This window comes from Zosterops lateralis (genome assembly GCF_965231275.1).
Source record: "Zosterops lateralis genome assembly, chromosome: 19".
Classification (NCBI taxonomy): domain Eukaryota; kingdom Metazoa; phylum Chordata; class Aves; order Passeriformes; family Zosteropidae; genus Zosterops; species Zosterops lateralis.
In genome coordinates, this window is record NC_139779.1 from 4,028,026 (window position 1) to 4,054,812 (window position 26,787).

General features: G+C 50.3%; 1 protein-coding gene across 1 annotated transcript; it reads right to left on the reverse strand.

The window, feature by feature from the left end:
• Positions 1 to 289: 289 nt before the first annotated feature.
• On the reverse strand, positions 290 to 25,961 carry CPD (carboxypeptidase D). Its single transcript, XM_083874952.1, has 21 exons — positions 25,229 to 25,961; positions 22,988 to 23,235; positions 15,714 to 15,856; positions 14,859 to 15,028; positions 13,920 to 14,287; positions 13,061 to 13,252; positions 12,021 to 12,188; positions 10,914 to 11,023; positions 10,375 to 10,477; positions 9,790 to 9,932; positions 9,105 to 9,274; positions 8,202 to 8,513; positions 6,855 to 7,050; positions 6,486 to 6,621; positions 5,646 to 5,795; positions 5,148 to 5,243; positions 4,989 to 5,053; positions 4,701 to 4,832; positions 4,181 to 4,366; positions 3,792 to 3,891; positions 290 to 3,165 (listed from the first exon to the last, which is right to left on the reverse strand). Exons 1-21 carry the CDS (start codon positions 25,924 to 25,926, stop codon positions 2,939 to 2,941), a joined length of 4,113 nt encoding a protein of 1,370 aa, XP_083731078.1. The 5' UTR covers positions 25,927 to 25,961; the 3' UTR covers positions 290 to 2,938.
• Between the last annotated feature and the right edge of the window lie 826 nt (positions 25,962 to 26,787).

Below are 26,787 nucleotides of genomic sequence, written 5' to 3' on the forward strand. Positions count from 1 at the left end.
CTCGAGCCCCACTCCTCATCTCCATCCCATTCCCTCTCCCCCAGCCCCGGCCTCCATCCCAATCCCGTTCTTCCAGTCCCGACTCCCATCCCCATCCCAATCCAAATCCTCCAGCCCCGATCCCCATCCCCACGCCGCTCCCCCAGCCCCCCGCTCCCTGTTGTAAAGAACGAGAGAAGGCGCGTGGACATCAAAATAGTTTTATACAGATTATTGATCTCGGTATACAGGTAAAAAACAGGCGGCGGCGGCTGAGGGCAGAGCCAGGCCCAGCCCCGCGCCGCCCCCTCCCCTCCCTCCCGCCCGCTGCCAGGAATCGGCGATTCAAGTCCCTTTGAAAAAAATGTACATTTATTTGAAGGCACAAGTGCACGGAGCGACAGGGACGGCACCCCCGGGGACCGGCTCCTCTCGGCCCGGGGCACGGATGGATGGACGGACGGACAGACGGACGGACCGAGGGCACGGGGAGCAGCTCCTGCCTTCCCAAAGCGCCCAGAACAGCCCCAGCGCTTCCCAAGCTCCCAGCACGGGTCTGGAGCCAGAGCCAGGCACCCCCCTTGGTCCTGCTGTGTAGGAAAGTCTCACGTTTGCAAAACATCTCAAATCCCCTCACCTTAAATATACACTCCTACTCCCACAGCTGATTCCGAAATGCACTCTGAGGGAAAAGGCCAGTTCCTAACAGGACTTATTGCTACAGGGACAAAGCAGGGCCAGCTCTGTCCATCACCTGCTGCCAGAGCAAACAAAGCCCAAACACAGCCCTAAGAGCCATTTGCAAACTCGACTTTAAATAAAACCTACTGTGTCTCTTGTTAAAGGAGGAACAGTTCAGAGATGAGGCAGGATTAATGCTACTCTGTGCTGGTGTCCTGCAGCCCATTACACTTGAAAAAGGGACCAAACCTCATTCCTTGCTCAGCACAGTGAGCTGGGAATGGGCACAGAGATGTTCATGGCTCCTGCACAAGGCAACCAGAGCAGTTCTTTCACAGCAGATGTGGGACGGGAGAACAGGGAATGCTCAGCCTCATCTCCCTGTGCCAGCACACCTGCCCAGCCCCATATTGTGTTTCCTGCAATAGAATTCCCTGTGGAACAGGGAAGGAGGTGCACTGGTGCCTGAGGGTTCTCTCTGTCCCTGCACAGAACCAGATGAGGTGATGGCCATGGCAGCACAGCTGCAGCCATGTGGTTCTGGAAGGGCATTTCCACAGGCAGGGGTGAAAAACAGCTTCTGCCCCAGGTGACATTGCCCATAAGACTTCAGTGGGGCTGTTCCCCCAGAGACCAGATCAGATCCCATTCAATTTTTGGGTGCAATCCCTCCACCCTCACAGACACTATATGCAAGTTTCACCAGTGGACATCCCCCAGCCTCAGGAGGACAGAACACTCAGGGCAAGCTCGAGGCCCAAGGCTCCTGCAGCCCAGAAATCAGGTCAGTGGGACAAGAATTAAAAAAGAAAATGAGCAGCAAGAAAAATAAGTGCCTATTCTAACTCCAGCCTTCTGCTTCTGCAGAAAGCACAGGAACATCAGAGATACATAAAGGCTTTGGAAATCAAACATCTCAATCATTCTTTCCTTCTGGACATCTCTTCTATAACCCATAAATCCCATGTCTTGGGGATGTGTGCTGCAGCTTCTCTTTCCAACCTCCTGCCAAGTGCTACACAACACAATTTGGCTGCGTTTCCCTTCTCCCTCAGTACAGTTCAGCCCTTCCTCACTCTCTGCACCACAGCTGCAGCCACACACACAGGTGGAGCTCCTGCTCCACACTCCAGGGATGCTGCAGGAGCAGGGCAGAGCCAAGCCCAGCAGGAAATTTGCTGCCTGCCATCACCAGAGCTCAGTGATTCAATGGTGCTAAGTGGACAGTGGCAAATGGTGCAGGTTTTCTGCAGAATTTAGCACCAAAGTTGGGCCATGGATACTCCCATGACCTCTCCCTGCTGCTCCAGTAATGCTCAAATATAAAGCAGTGGTCAGATTTCACTGTTTCCTCCAAATAGTGGTGGATTTGAGCAAAATTGATCAGGTTTTCTACAGATCAGTGAATCCATTTGCTGAGAACAACTTCCAGCTACTCTTTCAGGCACTGAGCTATTGGAACATGAACATGAGACCCCAAAGCCAAGCCTATGACACAAACAAAACACAATCAGGGTGATGGGGATAAAGTTTCTTTGCTCCCCAGAAGTGAGGAACAGCAGCATGGCAGAGCTGGCAGGCAGTGGAGCTCTGTCAGAGTTCACTGAAGCTCTTTCTCCAGCTCACATCAAGAGTGATGTTATCTCCCCCAGCCTTCAGGAGGCCAAGTCACTCCCTGAAAGTAGTGACACATTAGAGGTGCTCCACAACCCCTGCAGGTCACAGCAGGAAAAGCTCCAAGGGAACAGCTGAGAATCAGAGGCCTTTTTTCTTTTTTTTTTTTTTTTTTTTTTTTTTTGGCTTTTTCTGAGGGCTGCTCTGCAGAATGTGGAGTCACAGGAAGGATCCAGCTCCCCCCAAGCATGTAGTGGAAAACATGAAATCAAAACAGGTAGAGAAACCTTATTTGGAGTGTTGTGACCACAACCCCGTGCAGGTCTTGGGGCACTTCCCCACCACCTGCTCCCTGTGCTGAGATGCTGGGGAAATGCTAAGAGCTCTGCTGGCCACCCTGTTAAAGCTGCCTTTCAAACCACATAAACCTTCAGACCTTGACCCAAAAATGTAACAAAACCACGTCCTTATCTCATAAACAGCCTCCAACACCCACTGAGTGCCTGTACACAGGAACAGAGCAAACAGAGGGACACTGGGAGCTGCCACCCACCCCTCTGGAGGACACACATCCTGAAGCTAACATTTCAAAACTGACCCAACAGGGATCGCCCCCCACCACCAGGTCTGGTCCATGGGAACCTTCTTTCCTGCCCTGGAGGTGTCAGTGTTTGCTGGAGTACAGTGTTTCTTCTTCAGTGTCTGTTTCATCCTGGAATTCGTGGCTCAGGAGGGATTTCTTGGAGCCAGTGGACATCATGCGGATTTCGTCCTCGTAGTCGTCGTGGTGCTGCCGGAGGCGGTGGAAGCCATCCTTGTGTCTGTTGGACTTGATGGAGCACACACCCCAGATGATGCAGGCAGTGAGCACCAGGGCAGACATGCTGGCACCTGCCAGAGAGAGGACACCAAAGTTAATGCCATGCTCCTCCACGCCAGAGGCTCCCAGGCTTGGCAGCATCTCTCCTCCCTCCTGCAGTCACAACCACTTTCTTCATTTCATTGTGAGCCTGTTCCTTCCTTCCTCCCTAGGCCACAGGGGACAGGAGAGCTCCTCTCAGAACAGGACACACTCCATTTTCTGTGTTTGAAATCCAGGAGATTATCACTAAGCTCCACTACAGACCACTGGGTCTAAACTCCCACACAGCCCTCCCCAGCAGCTGCCACCTTGAGAAAATTAAGTAATCTCCTCCTGCTTACCTGATGTCACAACATCTAAAAAAGCCTTGAAGAAGCAAGATCTCCTATGCACACAAGCTCTCTCCATTCCAGACATCTCAAACTACATTCTGAACCCTCTAAATCCCTGCAAAACACTCTACACTTCCTCCCTCCCTCCAAGCAGAACCAAGGGCTGTTGGATGAGTTAGCAGGGACAAGGGTGTGTTCAGAAGGGAAAGCAGGAGACAGCTTAAGCCTGCAAGCTGCTTTCCCAGTTTAGTGCAGGGTCTCTGCCAGCATGAACTGGTACAGAAAGCAAAGCTCAAAGCTTTGATAAAAAAATATCACTGTACCTGCCACAGTTATAACCAGCTCTCTTGGCAGTCCAAAAATCCTGTTTTCTGTGTCAAATATTATGAATACAGAGCTGGGGGCATCATCACGTACAAAAACCTGCAGAAAGACAGGAGAGGTTAGATCATCTCAGAGCTTGGAGATCCAGACAAGAGAGACACTTGTCATCTGCCTGGTCCTGCCCTGGTCAAAGCGAAATGCCATGGAAACAAGAGGTACTCCCCAAACCAGCCTGCTGTGCTGGAAAGTTGTTCTCCATCCATTCTGTCAAGGCAGAAAACAGCTCCTGATGGCACCTGATCAGCACAACCAGGCAGAGCCCAAACAGGGAAGATGTTATGTGACAGGGAATGGGGGAACATCTCCAACACAGACATTATTCACATACCTTGACATGTTTCTGCTGGTACCCGTTGGCTATTGCATCAATGCTGTGAAAACCTGGAGCCAGGAGCACGTGGAAATGGCCACCTTCTCTAGTGTAGACCCTCAAGCCTTCATTCAGAACAATGGTAGCTTTAGAAATTGGCCTGCCACTACTGTCTTGGACAATGCCATGCACTCCCTTATGGACCTGAAACAAAGCATTTCAAACACATTCAGATCCAAGCTTACAGTGCATTTGTAACTAAAATGAGATCTATTTTCCCTCTAAAATACAGCCCACTCTCCATCCCTGACCCTCATAATAAATACCAGTGGAAAGCAACACAGCACAGATGTTTAACTCTTGTGTCAACAAGTAGCCTGGTCACTTGCTGCCTCTGCTCAATGCATTCCTCATACAGTCTAAATCATGAACATCTGTAATTACACAGCCACAAGGACTCTCCATGCTGTTCTCTTCCTCTCCCCCTCCCCGCCACTTTACTCCCTGCCAGAATTTCCTCCCACAGACAGCAGCTCACCTCCACAAGCATGCTAAGGAGAGATTTCCTGTGGTCTGCCCACAGGGCAGGAAGCTGTCCAGCACTGGGGAAGTAGCAGCAACCAGTATAAACAGTGATCTCAGGACAAAGACCAAACGTCAGGCTGAAATCCTGCAAAAAACAAAACCACAGTTACCAGGAAAGGGTTTTTTAAAAAGCTTTGTAAAATGCAGCTGGAGGGGGAGAAGCTTTGCCCAGATATCAGGACAAATATGCTTTTATTGGTTGTTTAGCAGGGATGAAAAGCCCTGTGCCATGCAGCAGTACCTTCATACTTCCCAGGTGACTGTGCCACTCTGAGCCACGGATCACTCCACCAGGAATATTCTCATCTGTGAGAGCAAAAACACAGCTGTCAGCCAGAGCTGGCCCAGCAGAGTCTGCCACAAGCTGACAGGGGGGTTAAAGGACTCAAACCAAACATACCTGACTTATTTGGACAGCCTGGCTGGCCCAAATGCATCACTGGGTGGTTGTTTGCATACAGAGATGCCAAATGCTTTAGTGTTTCTTTGTTCTCCACTGCAACAGGAAAAATGAGACTTTGAGCATCAACTCTTGTTCCCTGCAGGATGGGGCAGATTCCCATTTAAACCCCATGATCCTGTACTAAACAGACATATTGTTTCAGGAGCATTCCTATTCCCCCTAACAGTAAAGGCCAGTATCAAAAGCAGACTTTGTACTGGTTCTGGCAGAGGAAAGGTTGCAATACTGCTGTAGGCATAGAAATTTTAAATGTCCTGATCCCTAGCTGAAACCTCTGAGGTTTTATAGATTTACTTACAGACTGTCAACTCCACACACAAAGGGCTGAACACACAGGAGGCTACAGAACACCACAAGCACAAAAAGCCTTTACAGCACAGAGTCACATGAACCTCTGCAGAGACAGCCTGAGGGGAACCAGGCAGTTGGTCACACCTGACTGTGTTGGCTTGTCATAGGGGTAAGTGACAAGCAGAGATCCTCCATCCAGAGCAACAGAGAGGCTGAAATCCTGCTTCAGTATCAAGTTCTCCATGATGGCTTTGGTCTCAGGCTCTCGTGCCGCTGAGTACCGGGTGTAATTGCCTATAAATCAGAACAACAAATAGATAAGGGAACTAAGGAACAGCTTCCTCTGCTGTCTGAGAGGCCAGAAGTACATCCTTTATGTCTGAAATTAGGTCTGCTGCAGGTATGAAAAGGCCACTGTTAGATCTCAGCAGATGCACTTGACTGATCAAGTAAAGCCCTCAGTCCCTAATATCCATGGGGGGAATTCATCTGCAAAGCTAAACAAGTGTACAGCATCACAATTTCCCCAAGCAATTTCCTTTTGTGTTGCAGAAGGTATTTCATGTGTTTTTGCTCACAACAATACCACAAAATTGACATTTTCTTAAGGAAGGAGTTAGGATGATCCCAGTCAAACTTGGGCAGAGAACATTTCCTCCTCAGGAAGGGTGGGCTGATGCAGTGCTGTGGATACAGTTACATGGAAACCAGAACAGCATGAAAAAAGGAAACTCTTTCTGGGCATTTTTTCAGAAACGAAAGAAATCCATTAAGAGTAAAAATACATCAGGTATTATCTGACCTTTCCTATTCCTAAATAACTCTGGTTTGCCTCTTGCACATAAAAGACTTCAAATTGCTGTCTGTAAAGACAATCTGAGCATTGGAAGCTTCCCAGCAGCTGTGCTGCCTGGAGCACTGCCTCCTTTACAGGCAGACCCTGTAACCCAGTGACTCCACCCAACCATGGGGCAGTTGTTTTACTTGTGAAATCTGTGTCCAGATCTCTGCCATGAGCGTTGGTCTGGCCAGTCTTGGAGGCGCAGCCTCTCTCCTGCGCGATCTCACGTCCGTCTGGGTTCAGGGAAGGCACAATCACAATCCGTGTCCGGTCAATCAGCTGAGCAAAAGGAGACACAGAACAAAGTGTAATTAGTAGGGTTCATTTCCCTGGATCTTAACCTAGGAGCTGCAGTTGAGGTTCTTGTCTTGTGGATTGCACACAACCCCATTACACACAGAATCACCTCAAGACTCAAGCCAGTTTTGGCAGAAGGAGTCTCCCACAGGGAACACTGTCAGCTCAAGCTATAGCAGGAAGGCTTCAAGGAGGTCTTTGGATTGGCCTCTCACCTTTGTAAGAGCAGCATTCTTCTTGTAGTTCATGCAAAGAAATTCTGCCAGTGTCAGGAGCAGCTCAGTCCCAACGGGAGCGTTTCCGTGAATCCCAGCAACAAAGCGGATCTTGGGCTCCTCAGGCTCGGATTCGTTGGGCTTGTTGGAGATTTCAAGGGACCAGATCTGGCGGAACTCCACACTCTGGCCCAAACTGCCAAGAGATGGGAAATGGGAGTGTCAGCTCAGCAAAAGAGCTGCAACTCCAGCCCAACCTCATGAAGAAATCCTGGTGCGGAAAGGAACTGCTGCCAGCCTCCAGCGGGAGGCTGCAAAGGCAAGAGAAACACAACCAGACCAGGGGGCAGATTTGCAGCAGCACTGAACAGAATTCACTCTGAACATCAGTTTGAACACCAGTGTCTGGGCAAGGGTGTATCCAGGTCCAGATGCACAGAATATCCAATGCTCCATATGTCTCCCTACAGCCTATGAGATCATGATAAATGTGGAACTGCTGGATCCTCTGTGCTGCCAGTGGCAGTTTTTGTTTTGTTTCTCTTTTTCCTTCAGAGCAGGATACATCTGGACATCAAACTAATTTATAAATCAGGACAAAAGAGGCCTGTTCCCAGTAATGCAGGAGCTGTTGCTACAGTTAAGTTGGCAAACTGAGTGCAGGGAAAGCAGGGAACAGGCTCAGGGCTGATGCAACTGCAGGGACAATAGAGGCTACAGATCAACAAAGCAGCCTTGGCACCAGCAGGGACAGCACATGAGCACATTGTGCCTGGTTACAACAAGCAAATGAGGCCCTGGGACAAAGGGATTTGTGCTTTCTAAAGCTGACAGAGGGTAAGCGCTACAGGTCACAAAGGAGAGCAGAGGATGGCAGCAGCTGGTCTTCTGCAGGAGGGCACAGGCCTTGGCCCAGGGCAAGCTGACACAAAAGTGTCTAGCACTACTGAAATGAAATCTGGAGGCAGACAATGAAATAAAGGCCATCTGAAATTTGAAAGTCAAATCTGGTCATTTTTGCTGGGTACTCTTCAGCAGGGCGGATGTCAGAAAGGATTTAAAGAACAGACAAAACAGTAAGGAACAGAGAGATTTGCAGAAGTCTGAGATATCAGTACTGGGAATATTGCCAGTCCTAAACATCCCTGGGGAACTAAGTCAGGAAAAAGTACACAGATGCACCTATGAGGCCCTGCAGCCATTGCTCTGCTACCATGTCCTTACACACGGGGCTCCCTCCATCTCAGAGAGCACAGGGAAGGAATGGACAAACTCCCCATCCCTGCACTGTGTTCATGACTAAAAATTTCACAACACCCCCAGCCCAGGCTGCTGCTTTGTTTTCACCTGGTGAGATTTGTGATGTGTGGGTAGTTGAGGTAGAGGCCTCGCAGGAACTCAGAGAGGTCCTTGTAGGGCCGGTATCTGTAGGGAGCCACATCCCTGGAGGAGGTGAGCAGGAGCCGCTCCAGACCGTTCTCAGCAGAGAGATCCTTGATCAGGGTCTCAAACTCCTTCTCGCTGGGGTTGCTGGTGTCTGGGGTGTTCAAGACCAGCACCTTCCCCTCTTCCACTTTGCTGTCTGTCCGTGAAAGAGTGAAGTTGACCTGCACCCCACCTTTGCTGTCAACTTCCACCAGCTTAGTGAGTGGATCATACCTGCCCAGGGAAAAGAAGGTACAATAAAACATCAGGGATTTGAAAGCTTGGGCAACAAGCCAGCCCTGTTCCTGACTACACACCCACACGGGACTGCCACTGCTCCCCTGCCCATAGTGAGAGGGCAAAGAAATGAGGAGCAAGAACAGCTCAAAGGGATGTGGGAATGGCAGGAGGACAGGAAACAGCTCAGGGCCCAACATAGCATTGAGTTGCTTTTGGCTCAGGTGTTGCAGGGTTACATGGCAGACTGGCAGGACAACAAGTCACGCTGCTTTTCTGGTTTAGGGACACAGAATTAACACAGAATTTTGGCAGCATTGAAATGATCAAGTCACTTCTGTGGGCAGCTGCCTGGAAAAGAATTTCCTCTAAAGACACCAAGTTATCCACTCCTAAAAAGGGAAGATTGGGACTGTACACCAGTGCCAGGTGAGCAGTCTGAGAGCACAGTAGTCTCACACTGCTATCTCTGCACAGGCCAGAGAGCAGGAGAAACACCTATGCCTACGTGTGCTGTAGGTGATGGAATATTCCTGAGTGGGAAGTCAGCCATGCAGCTGTTTTCTCCTCGTGCTGGGGCTCACTCACCCTCGGGCAGATGCTGTGATCCTGTACATCCCTGGGACCAGGAGGCGCCAGAAGTCTCCATCCTTGTAGGTGGTCACAGGGTGGTTGATGTCAGCCACGCTGATGGTGGCATTCAGGATGCCCCTGTTGTCCACAGCATCCAGCACAAAGCCCGAGACACCCTGGTGAACCTGCACAAAGGAGCTCTGCTCAGTGCCAGCCCTTCATCTGCCTCCCACATCTCACATTTTCAGCATTCCCAGAGAAGCAAGATGTTCCGAAAAGGGTTCAGGTTGGACTGGCCAGCAGCTGGTGTGGACAAAGATCACCTGATGCATACAATGAGCAATTGTTTGGCTCAGGGTGTCAGCACAGCTCTCTGCTCCACACCTTTGTTTGCACACCCCAGGTGAGCAGCACCAGCCCCACTCAGATAGGAACAGAACATAAGGGACATTCCAGCCTCAGGAAACCCGAGGTAGTGGTACATAAAAAGCCCCCACCTGCATCCTCTGGATGCTATTTCCATACAGATTTTTGGTGTGTTGAAAAGAGAGAGTAGTTGAGACAGGTTTTGATGGGAATGATTTCTGCAGAGGAGGTACCCAGTGTGGCCAGGAAGCTGGCCAGATCACCCTGTCCATTCTGGCTTGTCTAAAGCAAACCCCAGAGGGAGCTGATCTTGCCTGAGGTGAAAGCACCTCACCTGTTTCATAAACTGCAGCAGTGAGCGTCGGTTCTGTGCCCAGTACTTCGGCAGCTCCTCAGCTTTTGGGTATTTCACACAGCCCAACTCAATGGTCACTTCAAAGCAGTTTGTATGTAAGTAATTCCAATCTTGCATCCCACCTACAACAAGAATGTAAGAAGTTTTGACTTCTGAAGTACCACAGCTCAAAATAAAAAAAAAATAAAAAATCAGATAGTAGAGAAAGATGAAGTACAAACTTGAAGGGAAAAGGTTTTTACACAGGGCAGGATTCAAGCTTCAAAGGGATGCCAAAAGAGCAGACAAATAACCTTCCTTCTTGTAAATACCTTTCATGCTAATAAAGTGCTGTAAAATTTTATGAAACTGTTTTGCTAATAGCCAGAGAAACTACACTATAAATTCCTTTCCCCAGGATTCAGTTTATCTGGGTACATTATTTAAGAGGTTATAAAAGAAACCTGAGTCCCATTAATCTGAGCTGACCAGTGCAAAGTTCCTGATGGATCAGACTAAATTATTTAAGCTGCACATGCATTAACATGAAGACAAACAGTGCAGGAGAATGAAGGTGTCCCTTACCTGGAACATTGTACCAGTGAGCCCCATTAGTGATGCCATGCGGGAAGTACTCAGTGGGGTACATATCCTTACAAGGGCTTCCTTGGTACATCTTCGCATTTTCCTATAAAACAAGATGCAACATGTGAAGGTGAGTCTGCACTCCCCACAGCCACGGGCACTCTTGTTCTACCCTTAGTCACACATTCATGGTTACCAAACACAGATGTGTGTCTATCACTGCAGCACTGACTGCACCCACACCCAATCCCAGCCCAGATATCCCTGCTCTCCTCCCAGCCCATGAGCAGCATTTTCCACCACCCACAGAAGTGCCTGCACAGAGCTCTCCTCCCTGTCAGCAGACAGAGCATGCTGGGCATCACTCATGGAATGGGAGCCTCCTGCAGGATCTTCCTGCTGTGCCTGCCACACCAGGGGCTCACCCACAGCACCTGCACCCACCTCTACCAGCTGCTCAGGAGGCTCCCTGGAAGCTGAAGAGGAGTTTCCCAGAGTCACCCCAGCAGGATTTGCCCATTTTCCCGTTAGAGCTTTACCTTGGAGTAGGCAAGTGCCAGCTTCTGGAACACAGCATCATCTGGGGATTTACTGTATATGGCTATTCCTTGTTCATCGTCATCGAAGGGGTAATTAACCACCAGGGAACCTGCAGGCAAAGCAAGCTTTGGCTCGTACTTGTGTGCTTTCCCAGTGATCCCTCAGCATAACAATGGAAAATTTTTCTCCAGCAAGTGCCAAGCCTTCTGTTTCTCAAGACTTGGCATTAAACAAAGCATTAAGCCCAGTGGATAGATGATACAGAGGCACAGGAAGAGATAACACCACACCTAGCTGGGAAGGAGAACCAAAGCCACAACAACATCAAAGCTTTGGCTCTTACATGAAGGAGGGCTGAACACAACCATATAATAATTGCTTTCACAGAGAAGTGGAAGCAAGGGGAAGAATTTCCTAGAACATGTATGGTGCTTTCCACCCAAATGATGCAGTTTTTCAGCTTTTTGTAGTTTATAGCTGAAAGTTTCCCCAAGGAAGTTGTACTAATAGCACCATGAAACCCCAGACACCACTGCAGCTGGAGACCTGCCAGCCCTCTCACACCCACACATGACACTTCTGCACTACAAACCAAACATGCTGGCAACAAAGCATCCACCTGCAAGTTACCACAGCTACAAGCCAGCAGACAAACCGTCTAGGGAGTTAGCTATAATACACAGAGACTTAATTTAGAACACTCCAAAAGGATAATTCAATTACTGCAAATTTCATAGTTCCGCCATGCGATTCAAGGCAGGGAACCCTCAGGACTGCATTCACTCCATAAATGCTGTGAAGTCTTTAACAGCCACAGCTCTGCATCCCATTCCCAGACCATCTGCTGAGCAATTGCTGGCAAGAGAGTCCATCCCCATCACCCAGATGCTCCCTCCAGAGAAGTGGTTGGGATCTTCCCAGCAGCTGCCTCGACTCCCCACAAACACGTTTGGGGACATGGTTTTCATCCTCTTTTTCCAGTTTCAGCTCCATCTTGCAGCACCAGACCTCCCCAGCGCACACCTAGAACACTGTGGAGACACCCCTGCTAACTCCTGTCCCACAAAGCCCAGCACAGAGGAAGGAGTTTGGTTTGGATGTGGTACCTCCATGCAGGTTTGCCGACAGCACAAAGGGGTAAGACTGGAGCCAGGCCATGACAGCACGAGTTTCTGGCTGTGGAGGGTCTGTCACATGGAAAAACTGATCCGGAAAGTTCCTGTTCAGGTCATAGTTGTTACTGTTGTTTCTGCCAACGGTACCTACTTTGTCTCCTGAAAATAAAACAAAACCCAACTTCAAGCTCAAGCCCTGTGAAGAGGTTTCAAGCTCTTATTACAGAGTTTACAAGTAGCAGTTGGTGAAGAGAGCAGAGAGCATAGCAGTGCTGGCCCCCTGCACCCAGAAAGGGGCACCCAGTCCCCCCCCAGCAAGTGGAGCACTGCCCTGCACAGCAGTGCCTGGGGGCCCTTTCAGTGGGTGTTTGCTCAGGCTCTTGGGGCAGTCAGACAAGCAGGAAGGCACTGAACCATGAACAATCTCTGCAGCCGGATGTCACGACCACAGAAACCTCAGAGCTCACCTTCTCAAACCAGCCAGACAAGTTCTTTGTTAAACCCAAGCAGAGCTCTGCTTCCAGAAAGTGATTCTGGACAGTCTCTGTTCTGCCAATCTGCAAGAGCCACATAGTTCTAAGACTTCCTTGAATGATGTTTTTGCCAGTTTCAACCTCATGATAAAAGTCTATGTTATCCTTGGACAAGTGCTCTGCAGACAGCCTGGCTCCCACTCTACATTTACTAAGGGAATGGACCAAAGCACAGCAAACGAGAGCTGTGTCAAAGAAATAAATGTCTTTTTAAAAAAAAAAAAAAGCCCTGGATTAGCCACAAACCATCAGGGGACCCAAACAGGGGCAGCTCACAGCACTGCTGAAATATAAGAGCTCTCCCCAACAGCTTCCAGCATCCATCAATCAGGGTCCGCCCACTCATCCCACAGCACACGCTAAGTCCCTTCCCAGCCTCCCTTGTGTGGAGAGCACTCCTGCTCCAGCAAGGCTTCCAGATTTCCCAGGGATTCCATGGACCCAAAGGCTTGTTCTAAGAGCTAGGAACCCCACAGATTTCGACACAGACAGCAATACCTTCCTGGGATTTCTCGTAGCCATCAGGGTTCATAGATGGCATGATGTGGATCCGTGTGCTCTGGACCAAGTCAGTCACTTCAGGATCTGTGCCAAAGTTCTTGCAGAGGTACTCGATGAGGTTCAGGAGAAGCTCTCGCCCCACAACTTCATTCCCGTGCATGTTACCAATGTACTTGAACTCTGGCTCACCTGCAGACACATGGTTACACCACAGAGACAATTATAACCACTATGTTACAGCTTGGAGACACCTCACCACCCCGAGCATTCCTCTTGCACGCTTTGCTGGAGGGCATTTACCTAAAATTCACATTTCTCCTCCAACAACCCCAAAAAGAACAATGTCCCAAGGAAGCCTCTTGGTCCTTTCCTTCCTCCCTAGAGCTCCATGACCAGCACAGATGTCCTCAGCAATGCACTAACACACTGCCACTCACTGCGTTTGCAGTTTCTATAAAGGATACTGTCACAGTTAGGGACACAATAAGAACCACACTCACCTGTCAGGTAGAAGCAGGGAAAAGAAGGCAGTTTATTATGATCTAGGGTTTATATAGTATTTGGGATTTGGTAAAGGATTGGTCAATGAGAGAAACACCTCTCTGACCCCAGTGGTGAATCCAGACCTCCATCACGGTGAGGAATGAAAACAACATACATTGTTTTGAGAGACTCCAAAGGAAAATATGTAAACGATCATCAGAAGGCTTAGTATTATGGCAATAGGATACTACAAGGAGCAGCTCAATCTCTCAGGGGAGGTGCCAGCTCTACACCCCTTTTTGCTCTGCCTCTCCCAGCGTAAAGGCTCTGTCAGTTGCATTCGTGCCTTGCTAAAAACAATGTCCCACATCACCTGGTTCGTGGACACCAGGGTTGTCGGAGATCTCCATGACGTAGAGCTCGCGCAGCTCCACGGACTTGCCCACGGAGTAGAGGCGGGTGATGGTGGGATACTCGTTGGCGTAGCGCCGCAGGAAGATCTCCATGTCCGAGAAGTGGTGGTGGCGGAAGTCCACGGGCTGGATGGGTTGATGCACAGAGGTTGGGTTTGGGGCCTCAGCCTGCACTGGGGTGGGGGTGATGGCAGTGACAGGGGCAGGTGCTGCTGTGAGCTGTGTGACATTAGGAGCCGGTGGCATCACAGTCGGCTGCAAGGAGAAGTTCAGTTCTGTTGCATCTCCCTCCTTCACCTCAATATTCTCTTGGGTCACTGGTGTGTAACTGTGGAAAAAACAACTGGCTTCAGTAAGGAGGCTCTGCAGAGCAGAGGCCAAAACTCCCTGCAGTCCCTCCATCAATCCTGCCTACTCCCCCCAGCCTGAACACACTGGGATGTTAATGACAGAGAGATTCACAGGGACCAACCTGATGGGACTCATCCCACTGCTACCAAACGCAGCTCCACTGCTGTCCTTGCAAGAGTCCACAGGCTCAGCAGGGAATAAGCCCCAGGTGTATCACAGAACTAGCCACAGGGCAAGTTACACATTCACACCCAGTCTTAGGACAACACAAACTCCTGTTGGGGTGACCCTACTCCACTTCCTCCCTTTGCACAAAAGTAAAGATGCAATTTGATACAAGCAGTCAAACAGAAGCTGACAGAAATACTGTGCACTCAACAGCATCCTGCTGCAGGAGCAAACACAGCTGCAGCTCTGGGCTGGAACCATTTACTGCTGCAGCTTCCAGCCAAGCCCCTTAAATACACAAGGTGTTTTGGGGAGGGGAAATCAAGAGAAGGAACAGGAGCAGTTGGCAGTGTGGGCACAGGCTGCCACAGAGACATTACCCCATCACAAAAGCAGTCACGTTGTAGGTCCCAGGCACCAGCAGCCGGTGGTAATCACCAAATCTCCCTGCTGTGATGTTATGAGCGATACCGGCAACAGCAATGGTGGCATTGTCCAGGCCAGCTCCTGTGACTGCATCCCTCACAAAGCCCTTCACGCCAATGTGGACCTGAGGAAAACAATGCAAGGGCCTGGCTGAAGGCAGGCAACATCAGGGGAACTGTGCCCTAAGGCAGCAATAACCCCTCACCCTTCCCCAAATGGAGCAGGGCAGGGCAGCTGCCAGGTAAAGGCACCTGAGGGCTCAGGACTCAGTGCTCAGCCAGACAGCAAGGACAGGAATTCCAGCACAGACTGGGAAGGCAGCAGGATCTCAGAATTGACCCTCCCTGACAAACCCTCTAATTCATCAATGTGGGCAAACTGCAATATGAACACAGCAGGGTTATAGGCCAAATTCAGCTGCCTCTGATCCCAGCCTAAACTGTCACCTCAATTCATAAACAGCATCTGGAGACAGTCTGGCAGAGGGCTCTGCAAACCAGGGTCTCAGCAGTGTTGATGCTTGTGAATATCACTGGAGATTCATGGTAGTGAGATCAGCCATTAATTGCATGACTTAGGAAGAGCTGCACCAATCAGTCCCTCTAACACTGCACTACATATGGGAGCTGTGGCAGAACCACAGAGAAACAGAGCAGCTTTATAGTCACCGACCTCCAAACATCAGCTGCAGCATCTGTGTTACCTCACACAGCAAAGTCACAAGGGCACCTGAACATGGTGCTCCCAGCCCCCCATGGCGGCACAGGTTTCACAGCTGCCACTCCCACACCCAGCCCAGCCCTCATTACCTTCTCAATGAAAGCCAGGAGAGATTCTCTGTTGTTCTCCCACTCCTTTGGAAGCTCAGAAGTCGGTGGGTATTTGCAGCAGGACAGCTCCAATGTGATCTCAAAGCAGTTGGCCCACACGTAGTTGTAATCCTGCATCCCACCTGAGAAAAGGAGGCAGAGATGTCCCAAGAGCAATGCACACACATCCCAACCAAAGGATGCTATTTCTCCTTGTCCTTCAGCCCCACACAGCATCTCCCCAGGATGCTGCCCCAGCTCCAGAGTGAGCAGCCCAAGGGGAAAAGTCAGGTCACATTATCAAGACAGCCTATGCTGTAACTGGAACACTGGGCCATTCAAATCAGCCACAGCCAGCTCAAAGTGACAGTCCTTTTGTCTCACTGCTCCATCAGCTGAACTCATCAGCACAGCTCTTGGGAATTCATACAGGCTCATTTTACATCTCCAGACATGACAAACCCAGTGTGCCAGGGTAGGCACACCAGACTCTGAACATTCCAGCTGCCAACTCCTTCCCTGAGCATTCTAAGCTACATCAAGATTTGTGAGGTCTGCCTGCAAGAGAGGTTACTTCACTCAAAATAAGTTTGAGGCCTTTGACAGAAAAGAACACCAGACTATCATCTTGGGAGCTGGCAGCTCAAATCCACACACTGGAATCAGCTTCAAGGACAACTGTTCTCCCAAAAGCCTCTGAGCAAAACTTTAGACAGGATGAGAACAATGTTCTCATCCTGTCTAGGTAGCTTCTCTACCTCCTCAGCTGCTCTTCCCTTATCCAAGTCTGAGAAACTTGGTTTTGGCCAAGTCAGCAGCCTCCTCCTACCCTTCCTCTGTAAGGCAGCAGTTTTAAATCAATGTAAGGCTGCTGCAGATAGTTTGTTAACTTAGTGCTAAACCCGCCAAACCTTGGTGAGAACCCGGAAACAGGAGAGCACAGAGCTGTTTCCCAGCATTAAGCTCATCTTGCTGTTCTTGCCCTTCAGAAAAACCACAGGCACTGCTATGAATCAAAAAGGTCACCTTGTCCCAGCAAGTGTCCTGACCCCATTTGCTGAAGTTTACACCCAACCCTCAGCAAGCAAAGCTGTTCCTCAAGCAGGACTGAATTGTACCAGCAGGACTTGAGGGCTGCAGGTATCAACACTCCTGATCTGGAGCCCAGACTTGAGCATGCTGCTGAAGACTGCAAATGTCCACCCATCTAAACATTTCTGGGAATTTTCAAGAGTCAAAAGGACATTCTAAAACCACCACACGTCTGTGAAACAGGTTTCAGAATCACCCTGCTAAATGCCACCACATGAAAATAGCCAGATGACCATATGAAAGGATTGCTCCCACCACCCAACCAGGCAGTTGTGTCAGTAAGGAAGACACACCACACTATGTTTTTTTTGCATGCTGACAGAGTCTTCTGGCTTACACAAACTTGTTTATTTATAACACAGGCAGACTGGTGTGTCAAAGCCTTGGCCACCACTTCCTAAACAGCTCCAACCCAACCTGTACAGCAGTGCCTGCAACCAGAGCCCAGAGACCTCCACACCACCAGAATGACTCCCACCAGGGTCACCTGGACACAGAGGCCCAGAGTCTCTCCTGGGTGAGTTGAGGGAGTTGAACTGACCCTCAGAAGTCCCTCTCTCAGAGAACAGCAATGCATTTTCTCCACAGGAGGCAGATGCGGAGAAGGAAAGCAGAGAGCTGTGGCAGATATTATGGCAACAGCCTGCAGAGCCCCAGCAGGAGGGTCTGTTAGAAATGCAGATTTTTTGCACCCATCCTTTGCTTGGCCCACTGAAGTGCTGCATTAGTGCTGTGCCAATAGACCTCATTTACTCAGAGCAGTTTCCCAATCATTCACAAGTGAGGGACCCTCACAGCCAACTAACCAGCCAGAATGGATCAATATCCTGATGCAAATGCACTGCCTGGCATTGGCAGGGCTGTGTTAATGCCTGGTCAGGAACAGAGCAAGAACAGCAGCACTTGACCAAGCAGAGGAGGCTTCTACCAGAGGTGGTGGCCCAAAAGTTCAGGGTCCACTGCTCTGAATTCAACAGCCCCACTGCAGATGGGTAGAGCAGGGATGGACTGAGAGCATAAAGTAGGATTTAGAACAGGCCCCTGGGAAGATGTGTGGGATGGTACCACAACAAAGATGTCCCAGTTCCTCTTGGTTCTCCTGGGAATGTGCTGCTAAGGGAACATGGAGCTTCCATTGTAATTAAATCAAATGTCACTCGCAGCCAGGAGGAGAGCACTGCAGCTTGTGCACAGGGCTGACATCAAAACAGGAAAGAGACTTTTCTGTCCAGCACAGGGGGCCACAACGTGCTGGAGGACTTTTCAACTCTCAAACTCAGTTCAAGGGGTTAGAGAAACAAGGGCTGTGAGTCTGATCCACCTCAGCTTCATTCAGCTCCTGTTACCAGGCTCAGAACAGGCGTGCACAGCAGGCTGCTCTCTTGCCAGTAAACACCACGCTGAGCAAAACGATTTGCCAGCCCATAACCATCTGCTCCTAGCAGGACGTTAATGCATTTGAAAACATGCAAAATGTAAACCAGAGCCATTATGAAACATATTTAGTGCTTCATCTGCCATTCAAGCAAATTTAGGACAGATGCTCACCCATAATAGAGCAGCAACGGACTAAATTAGAGCTTGCTACATCTATTCTGGTAAAACTGTCTCTTGGAGAAAGTAGTCCACTGCATTCTTGAAAATTTGGATTGTATCCACTGCACATATTTGGCCTTCACATGGCTCTGTTGCAGAGCAGGACAGTTATTTTTACAGCTTGTGGAATTACGTATTTTCCCACATACCGTCTGCACAGCCTCCCCTGACTATGCAGAGACCTCAGCCTGCCATTAGCAGGGCACTACATTCGTGGGGCAGAGCAGAAAATACACACCTGAGGTAGAAAACTGCCAGACTACAGTGCTTCTACTCTGTTCGGGTAATATCTGGGATAACCTGTTGGATTTACTTCAGCATTTTAATCACAGGGAGTATTTTAGCCCACACTGTGAAAAGTTTCAGCCTCTCCATGAAGCACCATTCCCTTTTTTATCAGCTCAGTGTCACAGCAAATCATCCCCTGGCTGGCAGCAGGTCACAGAAATGCTCAGAGCAAACCTCTCTCCTGCTCTGCCCCACTGCCTGAGCATCAGGACTGTGCTTCAGGCAGGGATCCCAGGCCTCCTGCAGCACCAACACTGCAGAGCTCACACTGCCAGGGGGGCCTCTGCTCCCTGCCAAGCTCAAACCAGGAGAATGCAGCTCTCTAGAGTCAAGCCTGAGGATCCAGATACCATAAATACTCCACGTGCCAGGAGAAGCCTGCCAGGCCAGCCAAGGAGGACTCTCTTTTCAAGCTGCACTCTGCAGAAAACTAATTCCAGCTCTCACTGGAACAGACATCAGCAGATAAGGAAACTGCAGCTAAGTTAAAGCAGAAAAACAGTCCTGTCTGCTCTGCAGAGAGAGCAGATGGCACCAAGCAAGCTGGAGACTATTCAATACATGGCACAAGTTGCTGACTCTGCTCAGAACTGATTATCTCATAGCATGGGACTGAGTGAGCACCAGCAGCAGCACTAAGCAGGCAGAGGAATGTTCTGCTCCATTAGTCTGCAATCATTAAAACTCAGAGGAGGTGAGGTTTGGGCCTCCAACTGCAGCAGCTGCATGACCCAGAGCAGCCCAGCCCAGCAGCCTTTTCTCAAAGAGAAGGGCAGAGTCCTCCCAAGAGCTGCACCAGCACAGCACTGCCCAGCAGTTCATGCTGGATGTGAAAAGAGGCCTTAAGACACTCAAACCATCAAGCCAATGCTTCTCTCAAGAAGAAAAAGAACTGCAGCAAGACTTTTATGAAAATACAAACACAAGTGCAGCAAATTGTGCATACCCCAAACAAAAAATGGCTGAGAGCTTCTACAAGAGCTCACTCTGTGCAAGTACCTTCTGCCATGCCCAGGAAACAGAGGCCACCACAGTGATGCCACATTGTTCTCAGCACTTATTTTAACTGCACTGAGCTGGATGCCTCTAAAAGCTGATTGGAAGCTCAGTTGGACTGGTAACCACAATCAAAAACACACAATAAGCACAGGGGTAACCAAAACCCACTTTCAACTTGAGAAGTGCCTCCCAGTAGACATCAGAAACATCTCAAACACCTCAACATCAGAGAGCCAAACTATCTCTCTTTCTACAAAGAAGACATCTTTTAGGAAGGGACTGCATGTAAAAAAGAAACCTTCCAAGGCCACCCACAAAATATACTCATGCTGAATTTAGTTGCTGATCTGGATCTCTTAACACAAAGGCAAAGCACATCCTGCCCACAGAAAAGATGAGAGTGGTTTCTCAACTGCTCTCCATACCCCAGCCCAACTTTGCATCTATTCCCTTGATCTGTACCAGCCACTTGGTAGTCAAAACCCTCAAAGGTTAAAAAGGAAGAGAAAGAGCATGCACACCAGAGATAGCCTCTAAAAAGCATCCCAGTCACCAATGTGCTTATCTACAGCAGCTGGAATGCAGGAGCCAAATTCAGCTGTCTGGCAGAGATCCACCTTCCTCTGTGCACACTTGACCTTAGCAATTACTCTCATGGTTTGCACTTGCCACCTCGATCTGACACACGTAAGAGGCTGTTTGCAAACTCAAATGGAAGTTAATGGAGTCTGGCACCAGCAGAAAATTACACTGGTAACTCCAGGACAATGAATCCCGTGGCAGTTTGCTCTCCAGCATGTTTGATTTCACACGATAAAATGTGGCAGGAAAATTTCCACCTGTTGAAACACTATGTTCTCATTTCTTTGTTTTTCCTGGCTTTAGTTCACTTGGAGCCTGCAGGAGTCTCTCCTGGCACAACCTGATCTGGAGGCCTCCAGCACGTGCCCCACACAGTTCAGAGAACAGTGAGCTCTGGTGATCTACCTCTAGAGCTCAGCTCAGGGACTGGGATTTCCCCAGCCTCATTTCACCACACATTTCAATTCTGCAATCCCTGGGAAAGGCCTCCTGATCCAAGCACGAGCCTCTGCAGTCCTTGGCACAGAGCTGAGCAACTCAGATGACTCAAAACAGCCTCTCTGATGGTTTTGCTGCTTCTATCACACCACTTACAACTGACTCCCCTCTCTCTGCCTGCTCTTCATCCACTACTAAAAATAAACATTAAAACCTTACAACCCCGAAGGGGTGAATTGACACAACCTCGAATTACAAGCATGGTATTGGTCAGTTCACCCATGCTCTCCCTGGGTTATGTTTTACATGAATTCCTTGGCTCTGGGGGAAGTGCTGCAATGTTCCACTCTCAGAGTCCACGTCAGTGTGTCCTCCCTGCAATCTCTGCCCGTGAGTCGCCTACAGCCACCAGCAACTGAGACTGTGGCTTGTCACATAGAAAGGGTTTATTTCTGCAGAAACTGGGTGCTGGAGGCTGTTACATAGATGTAAACCACAGTGATGGCAGCATAGAGAAATCTGGTCTGCAGTTCACACCTTTTATTTCCTGTGAAAGGAAAATGATGCCATTTCTTTGTGCTGTTCTCAGAGCAAAGGCAGCCTCTGCAAGGCTCACACACCACAGCCACCAACCAGCTGCCTCACAGCCAAGCAGGAGGATGAAAAAGTGATCCCCTCAGTGAAAAATGCTGCTCTCTGGGGTCAGGGGAACACAGGCCCAAAGCTCTTTCCCTTCAGAGCACATCCACCCCACTTCATTACAAGCACAGAAAACCTCAGAGCTGCAATTAAGAAACTTCCCAACTGAGCTGTCTGCTGGTAACAACAGCCACCACCACAAGGCAGATCATCCAGGATATCCTGTTCCCTCACAAGCCAAGTCACCAGATTACACAAACTTTCCTCCTGCTGGACTTCTCACAGCAGAATGAACCTTGAGCCAGCAAACACCAGGGCTGGTGTGCTCAGCAGGGTAGAGGGAAGGAGACAGCTGGCAAAGAAAGAGATCAAACCACTTCTTGTTTGAACATGACATCTTATTTGCCCAGTTTAATCCTGGGGGATGATTCAGCCACTGCTAAAAATCAAGCCTTCCTCTTCCAGGTCAGAGATGATGTGTTCAGGCCCTATAATGGATCCCCCTCCAGCCTTCCCAAGCAAGCTGGATGCAGGATTAACACAGGACTCTGCTGCAAAGCCCATGTTCCAGAAAGACACTGTCTTACCAGAAATCATTAAACTGTAAGCTCTGCAGGATAAACAACACTGGCTGTCACTGCTTGCTCAGCACTTAAGCCATCATCCCTCAGCCACAGCAGAAGGGGAAAAAAAGCAGAGCAGCAAAGCAACACAACTTCTTGAGATAATTTCTGCAAGTTTTTCGTTGTGTTCTCACCACAGAAGTTCCTGCCCTGCCTGATGAGGCCGTGGCTGTACAACATCCACCAAGGAGCCACAGCAACGAGGTAACCTGGGAGCTCTCTTTTCCATGAGAGCTTCTCCTCACATCAATTATCTAAATTTTCAACCAAACCAACACACACAGAGCAACCCACTGCATGGCTGAGCCAGGCTAGTAACCTCCACCTGCACAGGCAGGTGGCACCAGGAGGTAATTTGCTCCTATTCAGCTCACTTCCATCTGCAGCAGCATAATGGAGGGATCAAGAGCTCTCCTAGAGACTCCTGGAGGGCAAAATTCAGATGCCCTCTAGATCTCCCACATTGGTGGATAAGAACAGGTCATGCAGGCTGTCACCTCCACACAGCTCTATGAGTAGAGCAGTCCATGGAAAAGCTGCAAACCCCATTTCCAGCAAGAACTCCTTGGTTAGCTCAGACCATGTATCTAAATTTTACACAGTTTTACAGCAGGCAATTCTATAATCACAAAATTACAAGTTCAGAAATAAAAAGGCCTCACAGAGCATTGGCATTGATTTAATACCTTTAACAATCATTTCCTCTTTCCTGTATCAAAATTTAGCAACTATCAGGGGACCTACAAGGGCTCATTTGGCAAATAAAGCCTCCCACATGCAGGACAACTCTGCACCACCTAAGGGGGTCAGGAAGAACTATTCAATTTGCTGTGATCTCTTCCCTACAAACACCACTCAGGCTGTTACTCATCAGCTGGTGTTCCCACAATGCCACCTCTATTCATTTCAAGCTGCCAAAACACATTCAGAGCTAAAAATATCACTTAACCCCCAGTCCTTTCCTCTGTGATAATCACTACTGGTCTGGATGGGAGTTTTTAGGTGAGCACGACTTACCTTCTACATCATACCACTGGGCACCATTTGTGATGCCATCTGGGAAGGTCTCTCCCTCCTCCCCAGGGCAGTTGGGTTTGCCAGTTCTCATGATGGGGTGATGTGAAGCATAAGCTTTGGCCAAATATTTGAAGACTTCATCATCAGCTGATTTACTGTAGACTCCTGTAGGCTTGTGCGTGGGAGAGTCATCGTAGGGGTAACTTGCCACCACAGAGCCACCGTGGAGATTGCCAGAGAGCAGGAACCTGGAGTTGGGAAGGAAAGGGAGAAAAAGTCAGACTGGAAACGCTTCAGCACCACCCAACCAGTTATTCTGCTGCTTTCCCACCCAAACCATGCTCTACAGAGCTCCCAAACTCTATTTGGGATTAATGAGGCAAAATGCACATACTGGAAGTGGAATCAGTTCTGGGGATAGAGCAGGTGGGGTTTTTTTCTGTAGCCTAAGACCAAGCCCCCAAACTCAGTGACAGACAAAGTAATGTACATAGGTCTTGTCAAGCTCTGAGTACACCTAGTATGTGCAACAGAATTAACTCACAAATAAAATCTGGATGGGAGAAAGAGCTGTTAAAATCCCAAGTCAGAAAATATAGCAGGGCATGCCTCATATCCCCTTTCAGTTTGATCACAGGCAGCACAAGCATTTCAATGAATCCCAAAGGTAATTTTCTCTTGGTTCTCCACCAAACACAGCACTGAGGGGAAAAAGAGTCCTCCTGTGCATTTGCTCAAATCAGATTTGGTTTCCAGGCAGAGGTAATGTGACCAATACCTCTACCTTGCTTAAAATAGCGCACACAAATTGCATTACACCCACTATCTCCCTTTTTAATCAAACGGTTCTGTTTACCCATTCATTTTTCTATCAGCAGTTATGTTAGTCTAACAATTACACCAGTATTAACTGGTGCTGCCAGGCAGAGGGACACACAAAGCACCACGTTCTTCCTGCTTCACCCTGGCTGATAGCAAACCCCACTTCACATACTAAGAGAAAAAAAAAATAAAAGAAAAAACTCAAGGTCCTTTCAAAATTATATACAGAATTCACATGAGTTTCCCTAGTAACTAATTTAGAGCTGAACCAACTCTAGAGCGATTTTAGTGCAAAGTGCTGCACCAGAACTGTCCTAAATGATCCTTAGGACAAGCAGGTCACTGGTGAAGTTATTGAAATTCCTCTGGAGCACTACCCCCATGGGCACTGCCATCCACCAAATTTTAATAAAGATCATTTGTTCATCATGCAAATTTCATTTCCTAAACATGAGCAAACATTGTATGATGCTGAACATTTTTTGTGTCGGTTGGAGTCAACCAACAGCCCCAACAGTGTCACCCCCTCTCCATCTCTTTCTATCTCTATTTTGGGAAGAGGGCCACAGTTTGCTGCAGAGCACTGCTGCCTTCTCTGCACAATTTCCCACGCTTGGTTACATTGACCTTTGTAGTCTGGACCTTACAGAGTTCTCTGAAGAACACAGGGCAAATGAAGAATCGGTGCCCAGCTCAGCCACTGCTCTTTCTGGGGTTGCCCCAGACCCCCAGAGCAGAGCTGGGCTTTAAAGGCACCATCTCCCCTCCTGGGCTGCCCCAGTCCAACACAGCAGGTTCCCCTTAGGATGGGGAGAGGGAAATGGGTCAGCATTGATGCTCCAGGCTCAGCTCCATGTGCTTCAACTGAAGGTGGCTACAGAAACAGGGCCTGTCTTTGGAAATGCTGCTGAAAAAGCATTATTGCTAAATCCAGGGAATTTTCCGTGGGATACAACGATGAGGGGAACAAACCCTGTCCAACACATCTTTGTTAACAGGGTTGTAACACAGACATTTAACCACAGACCCTGAACCAGACACCAAATATTTCCAGCTTGTAGAGTAAGCATTATTGGCCCTAAGAGCAAGACCCGCTGACAAGCTCAAGCAAAGCAGGTGACAAGTTTCCAGCCACAAACTCGGTGAGATGGGGAGACACACAGACGGCAACGGTGGCCAGAAGGTCTGGGTGTGTGCAGGGCACAGGCCCCAAAACTGGGGCCACCAAAAGCCCTCCCCAGCGCAGGATAGTCCCGGCTGCGATGAAGGGGAACAAACAGGTGTGGAAATGACTTCTCCTTCCCCCCAGGCCTTGCTGGGAGCACTGGAAGCCGGGTGACCCCCTCGGGGAGTCAATCCAGTGTCTCCCATCCCCCGGAGCAGTGCAAGGCTGGGCAGAGGGGAGCGGGCAGCGCTCACCTGTTGCGGCGCATCCACTCGATGAGCGCCCGCACCTCGGGCACGGGCTCCAGGTTGGGCTGCGCGTCCCCGAACTGGTCGGGGAAGCTGCGGTTGAGGTCGCGGCCGCGGCTGTTCTCCCGGCCGCCCTCGGCGCCGCCGCCGCCGCCGCAATCGCCCTCCTGGGCGCGCTCGAAGCCGTCGGGGTTGAGGCTGGGCAGCAGGTACAGGTCGGTGGTGTTGAGCAGGCGGACGATGCGCTCGTCGCCGCCGGCCCAGCCCAGCAGCAGCTCCCAGGCCAGGCGCAGCAGCAGCGGCCGCGCCAGCGGCTCGTCCCCGTGCATGTTCCCCACCAGCTTCACCTGCGGCCGCCCGGGCAGGGCCGCGCCGCCCGGCGGCTCCTCGGGGCGCTCGGGGCCCAGCCCGGCCGTGAGGCGCAGCACCCACAGCGGCCGCTTCTCCACCGATTCCCCGATGCTGAAGAGCCGCACCAGGCCCGAGGGAGCCGTGGCCGCCAGCGCCCGCAGCGCCTCGCCCAGCTCGGCCGAGTGCAGGTACCGCAGCGCCTCGCCGGGCGCCGCCGCCGCCGCCTCCGCTTTCTTGATGTGAGGGGCGCGGGCCGGGCTCTGCAGCGAAGGCGGCAGCGGCAGCAGTAGCAGCGCACAGAGGAGCGGCAGCAGCCGCGGCATCGCCCGGAGCCCCCGCGCCTCGCCCGCCATGGCCCCGCGCACGCCCCGCGCCGCTCCGGGTCCGGCCGGGGAGGGGGCAGCGGCCGTGCCCCGGGGGGCGGGACCTGCGCCATACCCGCCAATCAGCGGTGGCCTTGAGGGAGGAGCCACGCGGGCGGGGCGGGGATAGACCAATGAGAGGCGGTGGAGCTGTTACGTCACGGGGTGGGTGTGGCCGTGCGGCGCGGCGCCCCCTGCGGGCCCCGGCGCGGGTTCCGCGGGAGCGGAGCGGGGTCACTGGGGCTCCCCGCAGACGGGGTGACCAGGACACGAGGGTTCCGTCCCCCCTGGAGACAACGCGGCCTTTGGCTCTCCGCGTTCGCTGTTTGCCCCCACGAACGCCCCTGTATGGGCTGTTCACGGCGCTCACCGCTGCGGGAGAGGCGGATAACCCAACACGGGGTTGTTGGCACGAGGGGACAAACAGCAGCACCGGGCGGTGCCTTGGAGGGGTCACGGCAGGCCCCAGCTCTCCAGCGGATAAAGCCGGAACACAAACCAGGACCTGGCGAGGAAGGACGGGGTGGATTTTGCCTGGGCACGGTGACAAGCTGTGGGTCATTGGGCACAAGGTGTTGCTCCTGCCGCCTCCGTCCTCCCCAGCCCTGAGCGAGCTGCCTGCTCAGATCGGGCCTCTGGGGATTAAAGGCATTCTAACGGTGTGATGTTTGCAGTGCGTGTGGCTGTGACTGCAGAGGTCACAGTATAAAGAGGTATAAACAATATATATTTGTATATTTGGCGTTTCCTCCATCAAATTCCCTTTGTGAGGCAGGTGAGATGATAAAGACCAAAGCCAGGACACCTTGCTCTGCAAAAATCACTTTGCAATCCATAAAACAATTAAAGCGT